Raw genomic sequence first — 16,505 nt, 5'->3', positions numbered from 1 at the left:
ATAACATCCTTTTTGCCGGGGGCGCTGCATCTTTAAATAGATGTCGGTGCTTACCCTTACTTCCACATTTGGTTCCATAACATCAATCTCAAATTTGAAATAAAAACTCAATTATCACCAGAAAATCCGTAAACATGATAATGACGATCAGTTGAACAACACTTGTATAACACATCGCAATTAGGCATAGGAATGAGACAATATAAGAAAAACTGAGAAACATGAAAAATAGGTAAATTGGCGGCGCATAAGTACTCGTCAGCTCACATATACGCCACTTACATAAATTTCATTTAGCAAGTAATCTAAGGTTCCTAATTCCCTCAAGTCAGGGTTAGACACAACACTCACCTCACTCTGAAGGCCACTAAATTCTCAATCACAACTTTTCTTTTGGAATTCACCTCCAAACCACTCGTATCTACTCAAAGATGACTCAATAATATCAAATATTTCAAAAGGAATCAATTATATTACATAAATTAAATTTCCTAAATTTCCCTCCAAAAAGTCAAAAATCGACCCCGGGCCCGCTTGGTCAAAACCCGAGGTTCGGACCAAAATCTATTTACCCATTCACCCCCGAGCCCGAATATATAATTGGTTTTGGAACCCGACCTCAAATTGAGGTCTAAATCCCCAAATTTTCGAAATCCCTAGTTTCTACCCAAATCCCATAATTCTACCATGAAAACCTTAGATTTTAGGTTGAAATCTTGTAAAATGTAGTGAAAGATTGAAAGAAACCAGTTTAGAATTACTTACCTATGATTTGGAGAAGAGATGGTCTTTGAAAAATCGCCTCTTGTGTTTTAGGCCTTGAAAATTTGGGAAATGAATGAAAATTCCCGTCCAAAAGTCATTTTGTTCAGCTGCAGATGCCGCATTTGTGACTGACCTGAACATCGCAATTGCGAAGGGGCTATCGCAATTGCGAAGCCTTCACAATCCCGATGCCCTTCGCAAATGCGGGGAAAGTGTCGCAATTGCGATCACTGACCTCACTAATGCGGACAAAAGATCGCATTTGCGATTCATACCCCTCCTAGACTCCCTTCGCAAATGCGAAGAAAAGTTCGCAATTGCGAACACAGGCTGGCCCAGCTTCTCTTCGCATTTGCGATGAGAAGTTCGCAAATGTGACCTCAACAGTGATCGCAAATGCCAACCCTGACCTCGCATTTGCGAGGTCTGAGGCCTGCAAGATAGCTGAAGCACACCAGCTATTTTTCTAAGTCCAAATCACTCCGTTGCCTATCCAAAACTCACCCGAGCCCTCGGAGCTCCAAACCAAATATGCACGCAAGTCTAAAAATATTATACGAACTTGCTCGCGCGATCAAATCACCAAAATAACACCTAGAACTACGAATTTTGTACCAAATCAAATGAAATTCTCAAGAACACTTTAAAATTTCTATTTTCTCAACTGGACGTCTGAATCACGTCAAATCAACTCCGTTTCTCACAAAATTTCACAGACAAGTGTTAAATATCATAATGAACCTGTACCGGGCTCCAGAACCAAAATTTGGACCCGATACTAATAATGCCAAATATCAATCAATTCTTAAAAATAAATAATTTCCAGACTTTTAATTTTCATAAAAAATTCATAACTCAAGCTAGGGACCTCCAAATTAAATTTCGGGCATACGCCCAGGTCCCATAATTCGATATGGACCTACCGAGACTGTCAAAACATGTATCCGGGCCCGTTTAGCAAAAATGTTGACCGAAGTCAACTAAAATCAACTTTTAAGGAAAAAATTCTTATTTTGATTAGTTTTCAACATAAAAGCTTTCTGGAAACCTGCCGGGACTACGCACGCAAATCGAGGAGGGTACAAATGAGATTTGTAAGGCTTAAGAGTGCAAATTTGAGTTCTAAAACATAAGATGACATTTTGGCTCATTACACATGCGTATCAAACCCACCTTATCTCAGTGCATGCATATCAACCCCTATCATTATACCATTGCATGCGTATCAATGTCACAATACAACAATCAACTCACACCACACATGCCCATATGCCACAACACTTGCCAAACATCAACAAAACCATTGTTACCACAACATATAGCCCACGACTCAACCAACAATGTGAACAAGAATCTCAATAATAACAAACGAATGAGGAATACTCAACGAGGAAAGATATCTTAACAATAAACAACTTCAAATAAGAATAATTCAAAAATAAAGAGGTAACAAGATAATAAGAGAGGTAACATTTTCAACTAAAGCATATAAAAACAAACTTGACAATAAAAGATAGAACATATGCTAACAATGTCAAATAGAGCATGTGAGAGCAAATTCAACAATGAAAGATATAACATGTTAAGACAAACTCATTTGAATGCATGAAAGAAGTCTGAAAGTCTAAACCAGTCAAACTACCACATATAAGCTCGTGTACACACTCGTCACCTTGTGTACACGTCTTCCATATAATACAAATAACACAATCAACCCAAATCCTAATGGGTAGTTTTCCGACACAAAGTTAGACAAGATACTTACCTCAACTAGGCCAAATCAACCCTCCAAATAGCTTTTCCCCTAAAATTCGCTTCCGCACGGCTCAAATCTAACCAAAAATGATTTAATATCATCAAACAATGCAAGAGAAACCAACTTTAATCAATAAAGTTATGATCTTTACACAATTCCCCAAAAGTAAATCTCGCGCCCGCCTGGTCAAAACCCAGGTCCAAGGGTAGATTCCGACTACCCATAACCCCACGAGTCTATATATGTGTTTTGTTTTCAAATCCGAGTCCAAATCGACTCTCAAAATCCAAATTTTCATTTTTCAAAACTTAGACAAAAATCCCAAAAATCTATCTTTGATTCTCATAAATTAAATGTTAAATCTTATATATAAACATGAAATATTGTTGGAAATTGATTAAGACTACTTACCCAATGATTGTAGATGAAAATCCCCTCTCATAATCGCCTCCTACTGAGCCTAGGGTTCAAAAATGAGAGAGAATGAGATGACATCCCGACATTCCAACCTTTTTTTCAGTTGCAGATGTCATAATTGCGACAGTGGGCTCACAATTGTGAAGAATTCATCGCAAATGCGGCACTGGCAACCTATGTGGGAAGTCTTAAAATGCGATATTGGCTTCGCAATTGCGAAGCCTGCTCCCTTCGCAAATGCTACTAATGTATCGCAAATGCGAACCTACCCAACCCAGGTACTACTTCGCAATTGTGATCCAGGCATCGCAAATGCGTTAACTCATACCCTTTTCTAAGATCGTAATTGCAATGCTGCTGTTCGCAATCGCGAGATCAGAGACACGATCACACCGACAACTTGATTCAGCATCCCTCGGGGCTCCAAAGCAAACATTCACACAAGTCTAAAAACATTATGTGAACTCGCTCATATGATCAAATCACAAAAATAATATCTAGAACTACGAATCGGATATCAAAATGCATGAATTTCAAATGAAAACTCAAAAGCCTCTTGAATTGCAACCAAGCTTCCGAATCCTATCAAACCAACTCCAAATGACACCAAATTTTGTAGACAAGTTCCAAATAGAAAAACGAACCTATTCCAAGTCCTAAAACCAAATTTTGAATCCGATAGCCAAAATATCAACATACGGGCAAACTTGGAAAAAGTTCTAAACCTCAAATTGCCAACATTTGGTAAAACAAGATAAATTAACCTAGGGACCTCCAGATTCAAGTCCGGGCATACGCTCAAGTTCAACATCATGATAAGAACCTATCGGAGCCATCAAAACATCATTATGGGCTTGTTTTCACAAAAGTCAAACTTCGGTCAACATTTTAAACTTAGGCTTCTAAACCAAGAACCAAAAGGTCCAAATCAGAAACCCTCCTGGGATGAAACTAACCAACCCCGCAAGTCATAAATCCACAAATAAACATGTGTGAAGCATCAAAAGGTCAAACAAGGCTCAAATACACAAAATGACATGTCTGGTCGTTACATTTTCCCTCTCTTAAAACAAATGTTCGACCTCAAACGTGCATAGAGACATACCTTAAGTGAGATAAAGGTGAGGATAACGACTCTGCATGTCTTGCTAGGTATCCAAGGCCTCCTCCTCGACCGAATGACACCTCCATTGAACCTTCACTGAAGCAATGTTATTTGATCTCAACTTTCGGACCTGCCTGTCCAAGATGGCCACCGACTCCTCAACATAAGTCAAATCCTTGTCTGATTGGACTAAGATGAAATCTAATACATAGGACGGATCACCATAATACTTCTGGAGCATGGAAACATGGAACACTGGGTGAACTGCCGATAAGCTAAGAGGCAATGCAAGTCTGCATGCCAACTCACCAACTCTCTCAAGGATCACAAAAGGACTAATATACCTAGGTCTCAATTTTCCCTTCTTCCCGAACCTCATCACACCCTCCATGGATGAAACCTGCAGCCAAACCCTCCCCCTACCATAAATGCTACATCACGAACCTTCCTGTCTGCATTACGCTTTTGCCTAGGCTGGGCTATATGAAGCCGATCCTGAACCAACTTGAGTTTCTTCAAGGCATCCCGAACCAAATTAGTGCCCAACAACCTAGCTTCTCCCCTCTCAAACCAACCAATTGGAGAACTACAGTGCCTTCCATATACGAACTCTGCAAGCGGTAGAAACGGATCCCATGAACCCCCGAAATCCATAACACAGGTGCGTAGCATATCCTCTAGGATCTGAATGGTGCGCTTGGACTGTCCGTCTGTCTGGGGGTGAAATGTTGTACTCAACTCAACCCGTGTGCCTAACTCACACAACACGGCTTTCCAAAAATATGATGGGAACTGCGTGCGTTGATCGGAGATAATAGACACCGGCACACCGTGGAGACAAACAATCTCCCGGATATAGATCTGAGTTGGCTGCTCTGAAGAATAGGTAGTCACCACCGGAATGAAATGTGCCTACTTGATCAGCCTATCCACAATAACCCATACTGCGTCAAAATTATTCAAAGTTTGTGGGAGATCAACAACGAAATCCATGGTACTATGCTCCTACTTCCACTTGGGAATATCAAATCTCTGAAGCAAGCCGCCCGGCCTCTGATGCTCATAAATCACCTGCTGATAGTTCAAGAACAGAGCCACATACTCTAGTATATATTTCTTCATTATTCTCCACCAATAGTGCTGCCTCAAATTCTAATACATCTTGACAGCACCCGAATGAATGGAATACCACGAACTATGGTCCTTCTCAAGGATCAACTCATGCAACCCATCCGCATTGGGCACACAGAAATAGCCCTGCATCTACAACACCCCATCATCACCAATAAAAACCTCCTTGGCATCGCCGTGCTGCATTGTATCCTTAAGCACAAGAAAATGGGGGTCGTCATGCTAACGCGCTCATACATAGAAGACCGAGAAACCACCCAAGCAAGAACCCAGCTAGGCTATGAATTGTCCAGTCTCACAAATTTATTGGTCAATTCCTGAACATCCATGGCTAGTGGCCTCTCTGCTGTCGGTTAATATGACAAACTGTCCATACTCTCAATCTTTCTACTCAAGGCATCGACCACAACATTGGCCTTCTCGGGATAATACAGAATAGTGATATCATAGTTGTTCAACAATTCTAACCAACTTTCTTACCGCAATTTAAGGTCCTTCTGCTTGAATAGATGTTGGAGATTTTGTTGGTCGGTATAGACCTCACATGGAACATCGTACAAATAGTGCCTCCAAATCTTCAATGCATGAACAATAGCTGCTAATTCTAAGTCGTGCATAGTGTAATTCTTCTTATGTACCTTTAACTGCCGAGATGCGTAGGAAATCACCTACCAACTTGCATCAACACCACGCCAAGCCCAATACGCGACGCATCACAATACACCATGTAAGACCCTGAACCTGTAGGCAACACTAACACTAGGGCTTAAGCCAATGCAGTCTTGAGCTTCCTAAAGCTCGTCTCACACTCCTCATACCATCTGAAAGGAGCACCCTTCTGGGTCAATCTAGTCAAATGTGCAGCAATGGATGAGAAACCCTCTACGAAAATTATGATAATATCCATCCAAACCAAGGAAACTCCGAATCTTAGTAGCTGAAGACGGTCTGGGCCAACTCTGAACTGCCTCCATCTTCTTCGGATCTACCTTGATCCCCTCACTAGACACCACATGACCCAAAAATGCTACAGAATAGCCAGAACTCACACTTTGAGAATTTTGCATACAACTTCTTCCCTCAAGGTCTATAGCACGATCCTCAAATGCTGCTCATGATCCTCTCGGCTATGAGAATACAACTGTCGTTAATGAATACGATGAAGAATGAATCAATATATGGCTAGAATACATTGTTCATCAGGTGCATAAATGTTGTTGGGGCGTTAGTCAGCCCAAATGACATCACTAAAACTCGTAGTGACCATACTGAGTCTTGAAAGCAGTCTTCGGGATGTCCGGATCTCGAATCTTTAGCTGATAATACCCTGACCTCCAATCAATCTTCGAGAACACTATAGAACCCTGAAGCTAATCAAACAAGTCATCAATGTGTAGTAGTGTGTACCTATTCTTCATTGTAACCTTGTTCAACTGTCTATAATCAATACACATACGCATAGTACCATCCTTCTTATTCACAAATAGAACCGAAGCACACCAAGGTGAAACACTCAGCCGGATGAAACCCTTATCGAGCAATTCCTGAAGTTGTTCCTTTAACTCCTTCAACTCCACTAGTGCCACACGATATGGTAGGATAGAAATAGGATGGGTGCCCGACACCAGGTCAATATCAAAATCAACATCCCTATCGGGCTACATGCTGATGACGTCCAAATCCACTACTAAAAAGTAAATGGACACTGTCGCATGCAATATAATTTACCCAACAATGAGTCGGGGTTGAATACCACATAGAACAATATGTAGGCGATTAGGCGTGTAAGAGAATTATCACTTATTATGCTAAGCCAAACACTTAGAAAGGTTTTGAGAAAGTATTTATAACTAATTGCGAAAATATAAACTAATCTAGAAAGCAAGTAAAATGATCAATGGCTACAAGCATGGATGCATTGGGAATTACACTCAAGTAATGATCCGATGTATTTCATGATTTTATAAATATGAGCGAGTTTATGTTAATTAGCCTCGGGTAATAATTCTATATTAGCTTCTTCCTAAGACTAACAAGACTTCCTAATTGAATTATCCCTAAAACAATTAAGAGATTAAGGACACCCGATGCGGCTACAAGTAGTTCAATCCTATCTTTAGGCAGAATCTGTAAAGTGAGGGTTAATGCCTCAAGTTCTTGTTAATTAATCTTTTCCAACCCCAAATTATCTTTCCCAAAATTAATTCTAAGTGAATGGACGAGTCCTAGGGTTAGCTAATCCCTTTGGAAACATTAAAGAACAAGAATAATTAAAGAAATAATAACTTACTTCATAATAAATAAAAATCATTCAATACACAAGCACAACAAGATATTTAATCCACACTTTAAATACGAATATTTCCATAAACAAGATTCAAGTGTTGGAAAATATACTACACACTTAGATATACAATGCAAAGCATGGAAATGAAGAAATGAACATAAATGGGTATGAAATTCTCAACCAAAAGCTTCAAATCTTCAAGTCTTAAGTGTGTGTGCAAGAACCCTAGCTCCAAAACTTGTGTTCTCTAGACAAGAGACTAAAAATAAGCCAAAAGATGTGTTTCCAATAATCTAGGTCGTGTATTTGTGGGTTTGGGATAGGGAAAATGTGAATTGCCAAATCTGTCCAGAGCTGAAGCCCGTTGGCCGCACCTGCAGAAGAATCCTCGTAGGTGCAGTTTCGCAGATGTGGATGCCTGCTCGCAGAAGCGATGATTGGTGGAGAATGGTTGTTCTGCAGAAGCGGCCAAAAGGACGCAGAAGCGGTCTTCAAGCGCAAAAGAGCGACCGTAGAAGCAGTCTTGAAGCATAGAAGAGCAACCGCAGAAGCAGTTTATCTATAGAAGATGCGATTTCTGTCCTGCAAGTCTCATTCCGCAGATGCAGACCTTTTAACGCAGATGCGGACCTGCCTGCGTAGATGCGATTTCACTGGAAATATTTTCACTTCTTTTACTCTTTTTGCACAATTTCACTTTATTTGATCTCAACTCTCTTCAAGGTTCATGGTACCTGAAAATCTAGCAATGCAATCAACAAATCACCTCATTTTATAATTAAACGACACAAAAACTAAAGAAAAGAGACTAAGATGAGTGGTAAACTCACCACTCATCAACACCCACAACTTAAAGCTTTTGCTTGTCCTCAAGCAAATCAAAACCAAAAATTCAATGAGGCTCTAACATTTAAAGCTCAACTAGCATCGCTATCATCTTCAAATCACATTCTCCAATTAAGCACAACACTTATGGTTTTGGTTGGTACTAATAATTATGCTCAAGCATGTGAACTTCAACCAAACAACTACCTCATTTAGAACAATCTCAAGAATGCAATGGAGTTTCAAAATAATTAAGTGACAACAACCAAGCCTCAAGTAGTGACTCAAAAGCACTAGTCTACTGCATATGTTCAATTTACTCAATTCAGAATCTATCACTATCACCAATCCATTATAATCCATGTGCCCTCACAATAAAGAAAGTTAAAAAATCACCATATTTATAATAACAACACAAAGGACAAATGCACAAAGACACTTACTCTCAACAAAGAATTTTAAGTGTTACAAAATATCATACCATAAGCTTGCCCTTATTTTAATTCGCTGCCTATTCAAGAACATTCAGTTGGAGATCCCATAAGGACTTTTTAATCTTGTAATGTAGGCTTAAGGAAGGGTAGGATAAATATTTGGGATACAAGTGACTACACCCTCCTTGAACACTACTCACATTTGTCTTTTATTTTTGCACTTTGCTTCTTTTTAAACTACATAGCCCTTATTGACATCTAGTTACCAACATAGAACCGCCTTAAAGCACCTCTATAATTTTCTCAAGACTCTATATTTCTTTTATACAACTATTTTCTTTTGGATCTTGAGTATCTTCATATAAACAACTTTGAGGTATATGTTTCTACACATAATGTACATCTTAACCATTTTCCAATTAACACCAACACCCCAACTTAGGCTTTTAGCCTCATTCTTAACATTCAAGGAGGGACGAGTTCAAAAGAGGGAATTATTTCACAAAAAGGGTAAAGGTTTGTAATGAGGTAGCCAAAGAAATGGTTAAAGGCTCAAATTAGGTTAACTATTAATAGTATTTATGCAATGGTAGGCTCGAAAGGCTAAAGAGGCTTTTTCAAAGATCATAAAGAATGCCTATGGTCATACCTCTAACCAAACATAATTAACATTAGCATTGAAAGACCAACCGGGCAAGTTCTAGATGATAAAAGTAAATACAAGAATTATTTTTAACAAAAACTAACACACGTGGCACATGAACTAATCAGGACGGATCAATTTCACTTCTTAATAAGAACAATTTGAGCAATATCATGCCAACTAGTGGGTAAAGAGTCACAAAATAAGCCCAAAAAGTTATCACAAAACTTATTCTTCCCCATGCAACTTACTTTTTCAAGTTACAACCAAAATTCGGAGGGGTATTCTTAATTCACACTTCACATACAAGAGACTAATTTTATTAGTACCAGACAATCCAAAAGTCTCTACATACCAAAACAAGACTAATTCACTTAAGAATGTTTTCACGCTATCCATCATAGGAAAAAGTCACTCGATTCAACACAAAAATATTCCTCGGGAAAGAACCGTAGCATAAAGAAAATACAAGGAAATTTATTGAAAAGTATATTACTACTAAAATGATTAAAATAATATAAACTAAAAACTACTAAAGAAAATAGAATAAAAACTAAAGGGATAAAAATAAAATATCTAAAAACTACTAAAGAAAATAAGTAAATAAAATAAAATAAAATAGAATAATAAAAGCAACTAATACTAAAGAAACAAAAATAACATAAACTAAAAACTACTAAAGACAAAAAAATAAGTAAAAAGAAAAAAAAAATAGAATAACAAAAGCGACTAATCCGCAATTATATCATCAATCACACACTACGCCCCGCAAAGGCACATGATAAACAATAGTAGAACAAGCCCGGCAAAGGCACATAATATTCATATAAAAGCCCGGCAAGGGAACACAATATCCATACAAAAGCATAAGCTCCACATGGGCACAAGTTAAGCATCAATGTGCAAATAAAGTATATTCCGTAAAGCCACCCCCAATTAAAAACATTCCAGTGCCTTCACTGTAAAATATCAAGATACAATAAGAGTAGTTTTAGGGTCTCCCTGATATCTGCATCAGACTAGCAGACTGCGGGGAAAAGCTAATCACTGCCGTGTGGAGCTCTCAGCCTCATCATCATTGGTAGCATCAGTATCATCATCAGCAGCACACGATAGGAAGGAATATTCTTCACTATCATCTTTGTCCTCGACCGGTATCTTTCTGTTCGGCTACCCCCATTTGAAGACGGCCTTGATGCCTCTCCACATATTTATCATGAACTTGCTATTCTTCTTATTTTTCTCTTTCGCCTTGTGGAAATCTGCCTGAAGATCTACATGTGCCTTGGCCATGTTGCCATAGGCTGCCTCGAGCCTGCTAACAGAAGCTGCCAACTTCTCCTATGACTCTGCTTGCTTCTTCTGGTTCTCCAGATAGGTCTTCATTTCTTCCCCGGTAAAATACTTGGGCGTAGGCTGGGAGTGTGAGGGCCCACTAAGGAGTTGTGACACTAAGTCACGGATGGAGACAAGCTGTGAGTTCAACATCCTAAATGGTCCCTGAGGCAGGGCTGCCTGTGAGGAGGACTCTAGTCCAGCAGCACTGGTGACTTTCCTATACTTACTCATTACTGCACTACCCTCGCCTTTTAATCTCAATGGATGAAAGGGTGTGTCGATCGGTAACCACCGATCGGTGTTACGCTGTGATGACCCGATAGGTCATCTTATATTTTAGAACTTAAGTTTGCTCTTTGAAGCCTTAAATCCCTCATTTTAGCCTTTCTTGATTTGCGTGCATAGTCCGAGTGTTTTTCTGAAAAGTTTTTATGTTAAAAACTTAGAAAATATGAAATTTTTGCCTTAAAAATCAATTTGAGTTGACTTTGGTCCACATTTTGAACAAACAGACCCGAATTCGTATTTTGACGGTTTCGATGGGTCCGTATCGTGATTTGGGACTTGAGCGTATGCCCGAAATTGAATTCGGATGTCCCTAGCCTGAGTTACTGGACTTTGTTGAAATTTGAAAGTTTGAAAGCTTAATGACTTTGAAAGTTTGTCCAATATTTGACTTTATTGATATCGGGTCTGTATTTTTCTTTCAGAACCCGGTATAGGTCCAATACTACATTTATGACTTGTCTGTCAAATTTGCTAAGAAACGGAGTTGGTTTGACGTGATTCGGACGCCCGTTTGTGAAATTAGAAGTTCATGAGTTTTCTTTCAAATTTCCTTTGATTTGATGCTAAATTCGTAGTTCTAGGTGTTATTTTGGCGATTTGGTCATGTGAGCAAGTTCGTATGATATTTTTAGACTTGTGTGCACAATCGGTTTAGAGCCCCGAGGGCTCGGGTGAATTTCGGATAGGCTACAGAGTGAAATTGGACTTAGAAATATTACTGGTGTGTTTCAGTTCTGGTGCAGGCCTCTATTCTCGCATTTGCGAGGTCAGGCTTCGCATTTGCGACCTCTGATTGGTTCGCATTTGCAAGCAACTCATTGCATTTGCGAAGAGTAGCTGAAGCACCTCAAGTTCGCATTTGCGAAGTGGGTCAGGGGGTACAGTGATCGCAATTGCGATCAAACGGTTGCATTTGCGGAAGGTCAAAGTTCGCATTTGCGAACAAATCTTCGCAAATACGATGACAGCAGGAATGGAAGGGACCTCACATTTGCGATTTTTTATTCGCATTTGCGGGGGCTCACATTTGCGAACCCAAGTTCGCAAATGCAACATCTGCAACTGGTCAAAATGGGAGTTAGACGGGATTTTTGTTCATTCTCCAAATGTTCAAAACAAGAAAACCCTAGTGGCGCCAAGAACTCTTCTTTCCCAAATCATTGGTTAGTGATCCTAATCCATTTTCTTTCATTTTTTCACTACATTTCCTAAGATTTCAACCTAAAATCTAGTGTATTCATGGTGGAAATTGGGGTTTGGGTAGAATTAGGGTTTTTTATAAAATGGGGATTTAGACCCCAAATAAAGGTCGGATTCCAAAACAAATTACATAACTAGACTCGGGGGCGAATGGGTAATATGGTTTTGGTCCGAATTTTGGAATTGGACCAAGCAAGCCCGGGGGTTAACTTTTGTTGACGTTTTCAATAATGGCCTAAATTGAATGCTTTGCAATTGTGGGTAGTTCTAACTCACTTTTTCCCGGGGTGATGAAGCCTTACCTTTTAGGATGAAGAATTTGGTGCTCTACTTGAATATTTCCAAGCTTTGAGTGATGATTGAATATTAATTGATGAAAATTAGGCCTTCCCTCTAGAACCCTCTCTCTCTCTCTCACTCTAGAAATATCAGAAATGAGCTTCAAAATAGACTAAATGGGTGCTTTAATGGAATAGGGGTCGGGTTTTAAATTAAGAAAAATGGTGTCCCGACAAAGGTCTGCAGTCGCATCTGCGACCGCATAATGGTTATGCGGGTCCGCAAAGTGACTGCAGAAATGCCCTCAGGGGCCTAAACTTTCGGCTCAGGTATGCGACCAGTATGTAGTCCGCATACTTGTTTCGCATTCGCATAATGCACCGCAAAACCCCCTCAGCAGAAACCCAAAAGGAAATATGCGACCGATATGCGGTCCGCATATCGATTATGCGGTCCGCATATCGATTATGCGGTCCGCATATCGATTATGCGGTCCGCATATCGATTATGCGGTCGCATAATCGACCGCAAATCTGACCTCAAATTGGCCAAACTTACTACTTCACTCTGCGGCCATTATACAGTCCGCAGAGTGATTATGCGGCCGCATAATAGGCCGCAGAAATGCGTTCTTCTACGAAACATTTTCCTCTCAGTCCGTAGGGTACTGTTCAATCCAAAAAGGTCCGAACTGTGGCAAGCAAGATCGTCGCGAAGAATTTCTACTATAGTAACGCAGGAATCTACATCCTTATCCACTTAAGATCATTCGTGGGACAACTTTATTGAGCTATTACATGGCTATTCAAACAAATGAGGGTACTTCATTTTCATTTCATTCTCGGCTTCCCATGTAGTTTCTTCGACTTGCTGGTTTCGCCACAATACCTTTACTGATGCAATCTCTTTGTTTTTCAACTTTCGGACCTGTCTATCAAGAATAGCAACTGGAATTTCTTCATATGACAATTCCTCACTAAACTCGATGGTCTCAACCGGCACAATAGCGGACGGATCTCCAACTATCTTCTTCAACATGGACACATGGAATACCGGGTGTACTAATGACATCTCAGGTGGTAGTTCAAGCTTGTATGCCACCTGACCTATCCTTTGAATGATTTTATACGGCCCGACATAACTCGGACTTAATTTCCCTTTCTTTCCAAACCGCATGATCCCCTTCATGGGAGATACCTTCAAGAACACCCAATCATCTTCTTTGAACTCTAAGTCTCTGCGATGAACATCCGAGTAGGATTTTTGATGACTCTGAGCAGTTTTCAACCGCTCCTTTATGATCTTAACCTTTTCCATAGCCTGATACACAAGGTCTGGTCCTATTAGTTCAGCTTCTCCAACCTCGAACCACCCAATAGGCGATCTACATCTTTTACCATACAAGGCCTCAAACGGCGCCATTTGAATACTGGCATGGAAGCTGTTGTTATAAGCAAATTCTATGAGCGGCACATGAACATCTCAGCTACCCTTGAAGTCAAGCACACACACACGCAACATGTCCTCAAGTGTCTGAATAGTCTGCTTTGCTTGCCCATCAGTCTTTGGATGGAAAGTCGTGTTAAGATTTACCTACGTACCCAAACCTTGCTGAAACGTCTTCCAGAAATTAGCTGTGAATTGGGCTCCTCGATCGGAAATGATGGAAACTGGAGTGCTATAAAGCCTGACTATTTTCTTGATATACAATTGAGCACATTGTTCCGCAATGTCGGTGGATTTAACCGGCAAAAAGTGAGCTGATTTTATTAATCGATCCACGATCACCAAATTGAGTCAAACTTACGCGGAGTGCGCGGTAACCCTACCACAAAATCCATGTTGATCATTTCCCATTTCCACATTGAAATTTTTCTATACTCTGAGCTAACCCATCGGGCCTTTGATGCCCGGCCTTCACTTGTTGACAGTTTGAACACTTTACCACAAAGTCCGCCACACCCCTCTTCATGTCATTCCACCAGTAAACTTCCTTGAGATCATGATACATTTTTGTAGAGCCTGGGTGCACGGAATATCTAGAAGTATGTACTTCTGCCATGATTCTTTCCCGAAGACCATCTACGTTTGGAACACATAGTCGTCCTTGGTACCGTAATGTACTGTCATTCATGCCAAGAGAAAAAGTCATAGTCTTATGTTTATGAATCCCTTCCTTCAGCTGCACCAACACAGGATCACTGTATTGATTCTCCTTAACCTCCGTCATAAGCGATGATTCTGCCCTATTCCGCACAATCACCCCCCTTCACTAGAGTTCGTAAGACGAACTCCCAAACCGGTCAACTGGTGAACCTCCCGGGCCAAGGGCCTTTGACATGCCTCCAAGTGAGCCAAACTACCCATCGATTTCTGACTAAGAGCATCCGCTACCACATTAGCTTTCCCCAGATGATACAAAATGTCGATGTCAAAATCTTTGAGCAATTCAAGCCACCTTCTCTACCTTAAGTTCAATTCCTTCTGCTTGAAAATGTATTGAAGACTCTTGTGGTCCATGAATACATCTACATGGACTCCATACAAATAATGACGCCAAATTTTTAATGCAAAAATCACAGCCGCAAGCTCTAAATCATGAGTTGGATAGTTCTTTTTATGATTCTTAAGTTGCCTTGAAGCATATACTATGACCTTATCATATTGCATTAATAAACACCCAAGACATTACCTGAAGACTCGATTTGTAAGATCCATGAAAGCTGCCGGGGCATTTGTTATCTCGAAAGACATTACCAAAAATTCAAAGTGCCCATACCGTGTTTTGAAAGCTGTTTTCGGAATATCCTGCTCCCTTACCTTCAATTTATGGTACCCGGACTGCAAATCAATTTTGGAGAAGAACTTAGCACCTTGTAATTGGTCAAACAAATCATTTATTCTAGGCAATGGGTATTTGTTTTTGATTATGACTTTGTTGAGTTGCCGGTAATCAATACACATCCGCTGTGATCCATCTTTCTTTATGACAAAGAGAACTGGTGCGCCCCAAGGTGACACACTCGGTCAGATGAAACCTTTCTCTAGCAAATCCCTCAGTTGTTCCTTTAGCTCTTTTAATTCTGCCGGCGCTATTCTATAAGGTGGAATGGATATAGGCTGCGTGCCTCGCATCATATCAATCCCAAAATCAATCTCCCTGTCTGGAGGCATTCTAGGGAGCTCATCCGGAAAGACATCGAGGAAATCATTCATAATTGGTACAGATTCAAGGGTAGGCACCTCAACAGTGGTGTCCGTCACTCGGACCAAATGATAAATATACCCCTTCCTGATCCTCTTTGTGGCTTTAAGGTAAGAAATAATCCTACCTTTTGGCATAACATTATTCCCCCCCCCCACTCAACGGTTGGCTCTATAGGAAACTCAAGCCTCATAATTCTGGTCCGATAGTCAAGCCTCATAACTCTGTGCGTCCTCGGTAGTTGTGCCACTAAAAGTAGGAGGATCATACATCTTGAACTTATCAAGTCTCCTATACTCTTCCTCCGATGCCTCTACCCGACCATAGGCTAAACCGGTATAATGGGCTATGCTGGCATGACACCAGGGACCTGATCCGTGTGGACCCGCTACTTTGGGGTACATGCCGAGGGAGTCTGAGCTCCTCCCCCAGCCTGAGATGTAGCTGGTACAAGGGGAATCAATCTCGCATGAGCTAGAGTGCCGAACATGCTCAAAAACTATGCTAGGGTCCTGAAGTCCAGGGGCAACAACAGGCATCTCGAGTGCATATCCCCCAACCAGAGCTATGGGTGGCTCCTCAGTTGTTGCTCGTGCAGGTGCTCTGTTTGCAGAACGTGCCCCTCCTCAGCCTTTGCCCTGGCGCGGACCTCACGGGGCTCTAGAAGGGGACGCGGGTATCTGATCATATTATCCAGCAGTGCGTGTCCTCATCATGTGTGAGAGAATAGAAGATAAAGACTCAAATTTCGAAATCAACAAATTCAGACGTTAAAGGAATCAAAGAAGTGGAATTTCCTAAATTTCTGTAGCCTCTCAAAGATAATTAGAGA

The 16,505-nt window shown here is 40.5% G+C and overlaps 1 protein-coding gene across 1 annotated transcript; it reads right to left on the bottom strand.

Moving 5' to 3' along the window:
• Positions 1-4,086: 4,086 nt before the first annotated feature.
• Positions 4,087-4,697, bottom strand: LOC138893980 (uncharacterized). Its single transcript, XM_070178652.1, has 2 exons — positions 4,444-4,697; positions 4,087-4,336 (listed from the first exon to the last, which is right to left on the bottom strand). Exons 1-2 carry the CDS (start codon positions 4,695-4,697, stop codon positions 4,087-4,089), a joined length of 504 nt encoding a protein of 167 aa, XP_070034753.1.
• Between the last annotated feature and the right edge of the window lie 11,808 nt (positions 4,698-16,505).

The sequence above is a fragment of the Nicotiana tomentosiformis genome, chromosome 6, assembly GCF_000390325.3.
Source record: "Nicotiana tomentosiformis chromosome 6, ASM39032v3, whole genome shotgun sequence".
NCBI lineage: Eukaryota > Viridiplantae > Streptophyta > Magnoliopsida > Solanales > Solanaceae > Nicotiana > Nicotiana tomentosiformis.
The sequence above is the reverse complement of the archived record's forward strand: the minus strand, read 5'-3'. Positions and strand labels throughout refer to the sequence as shown.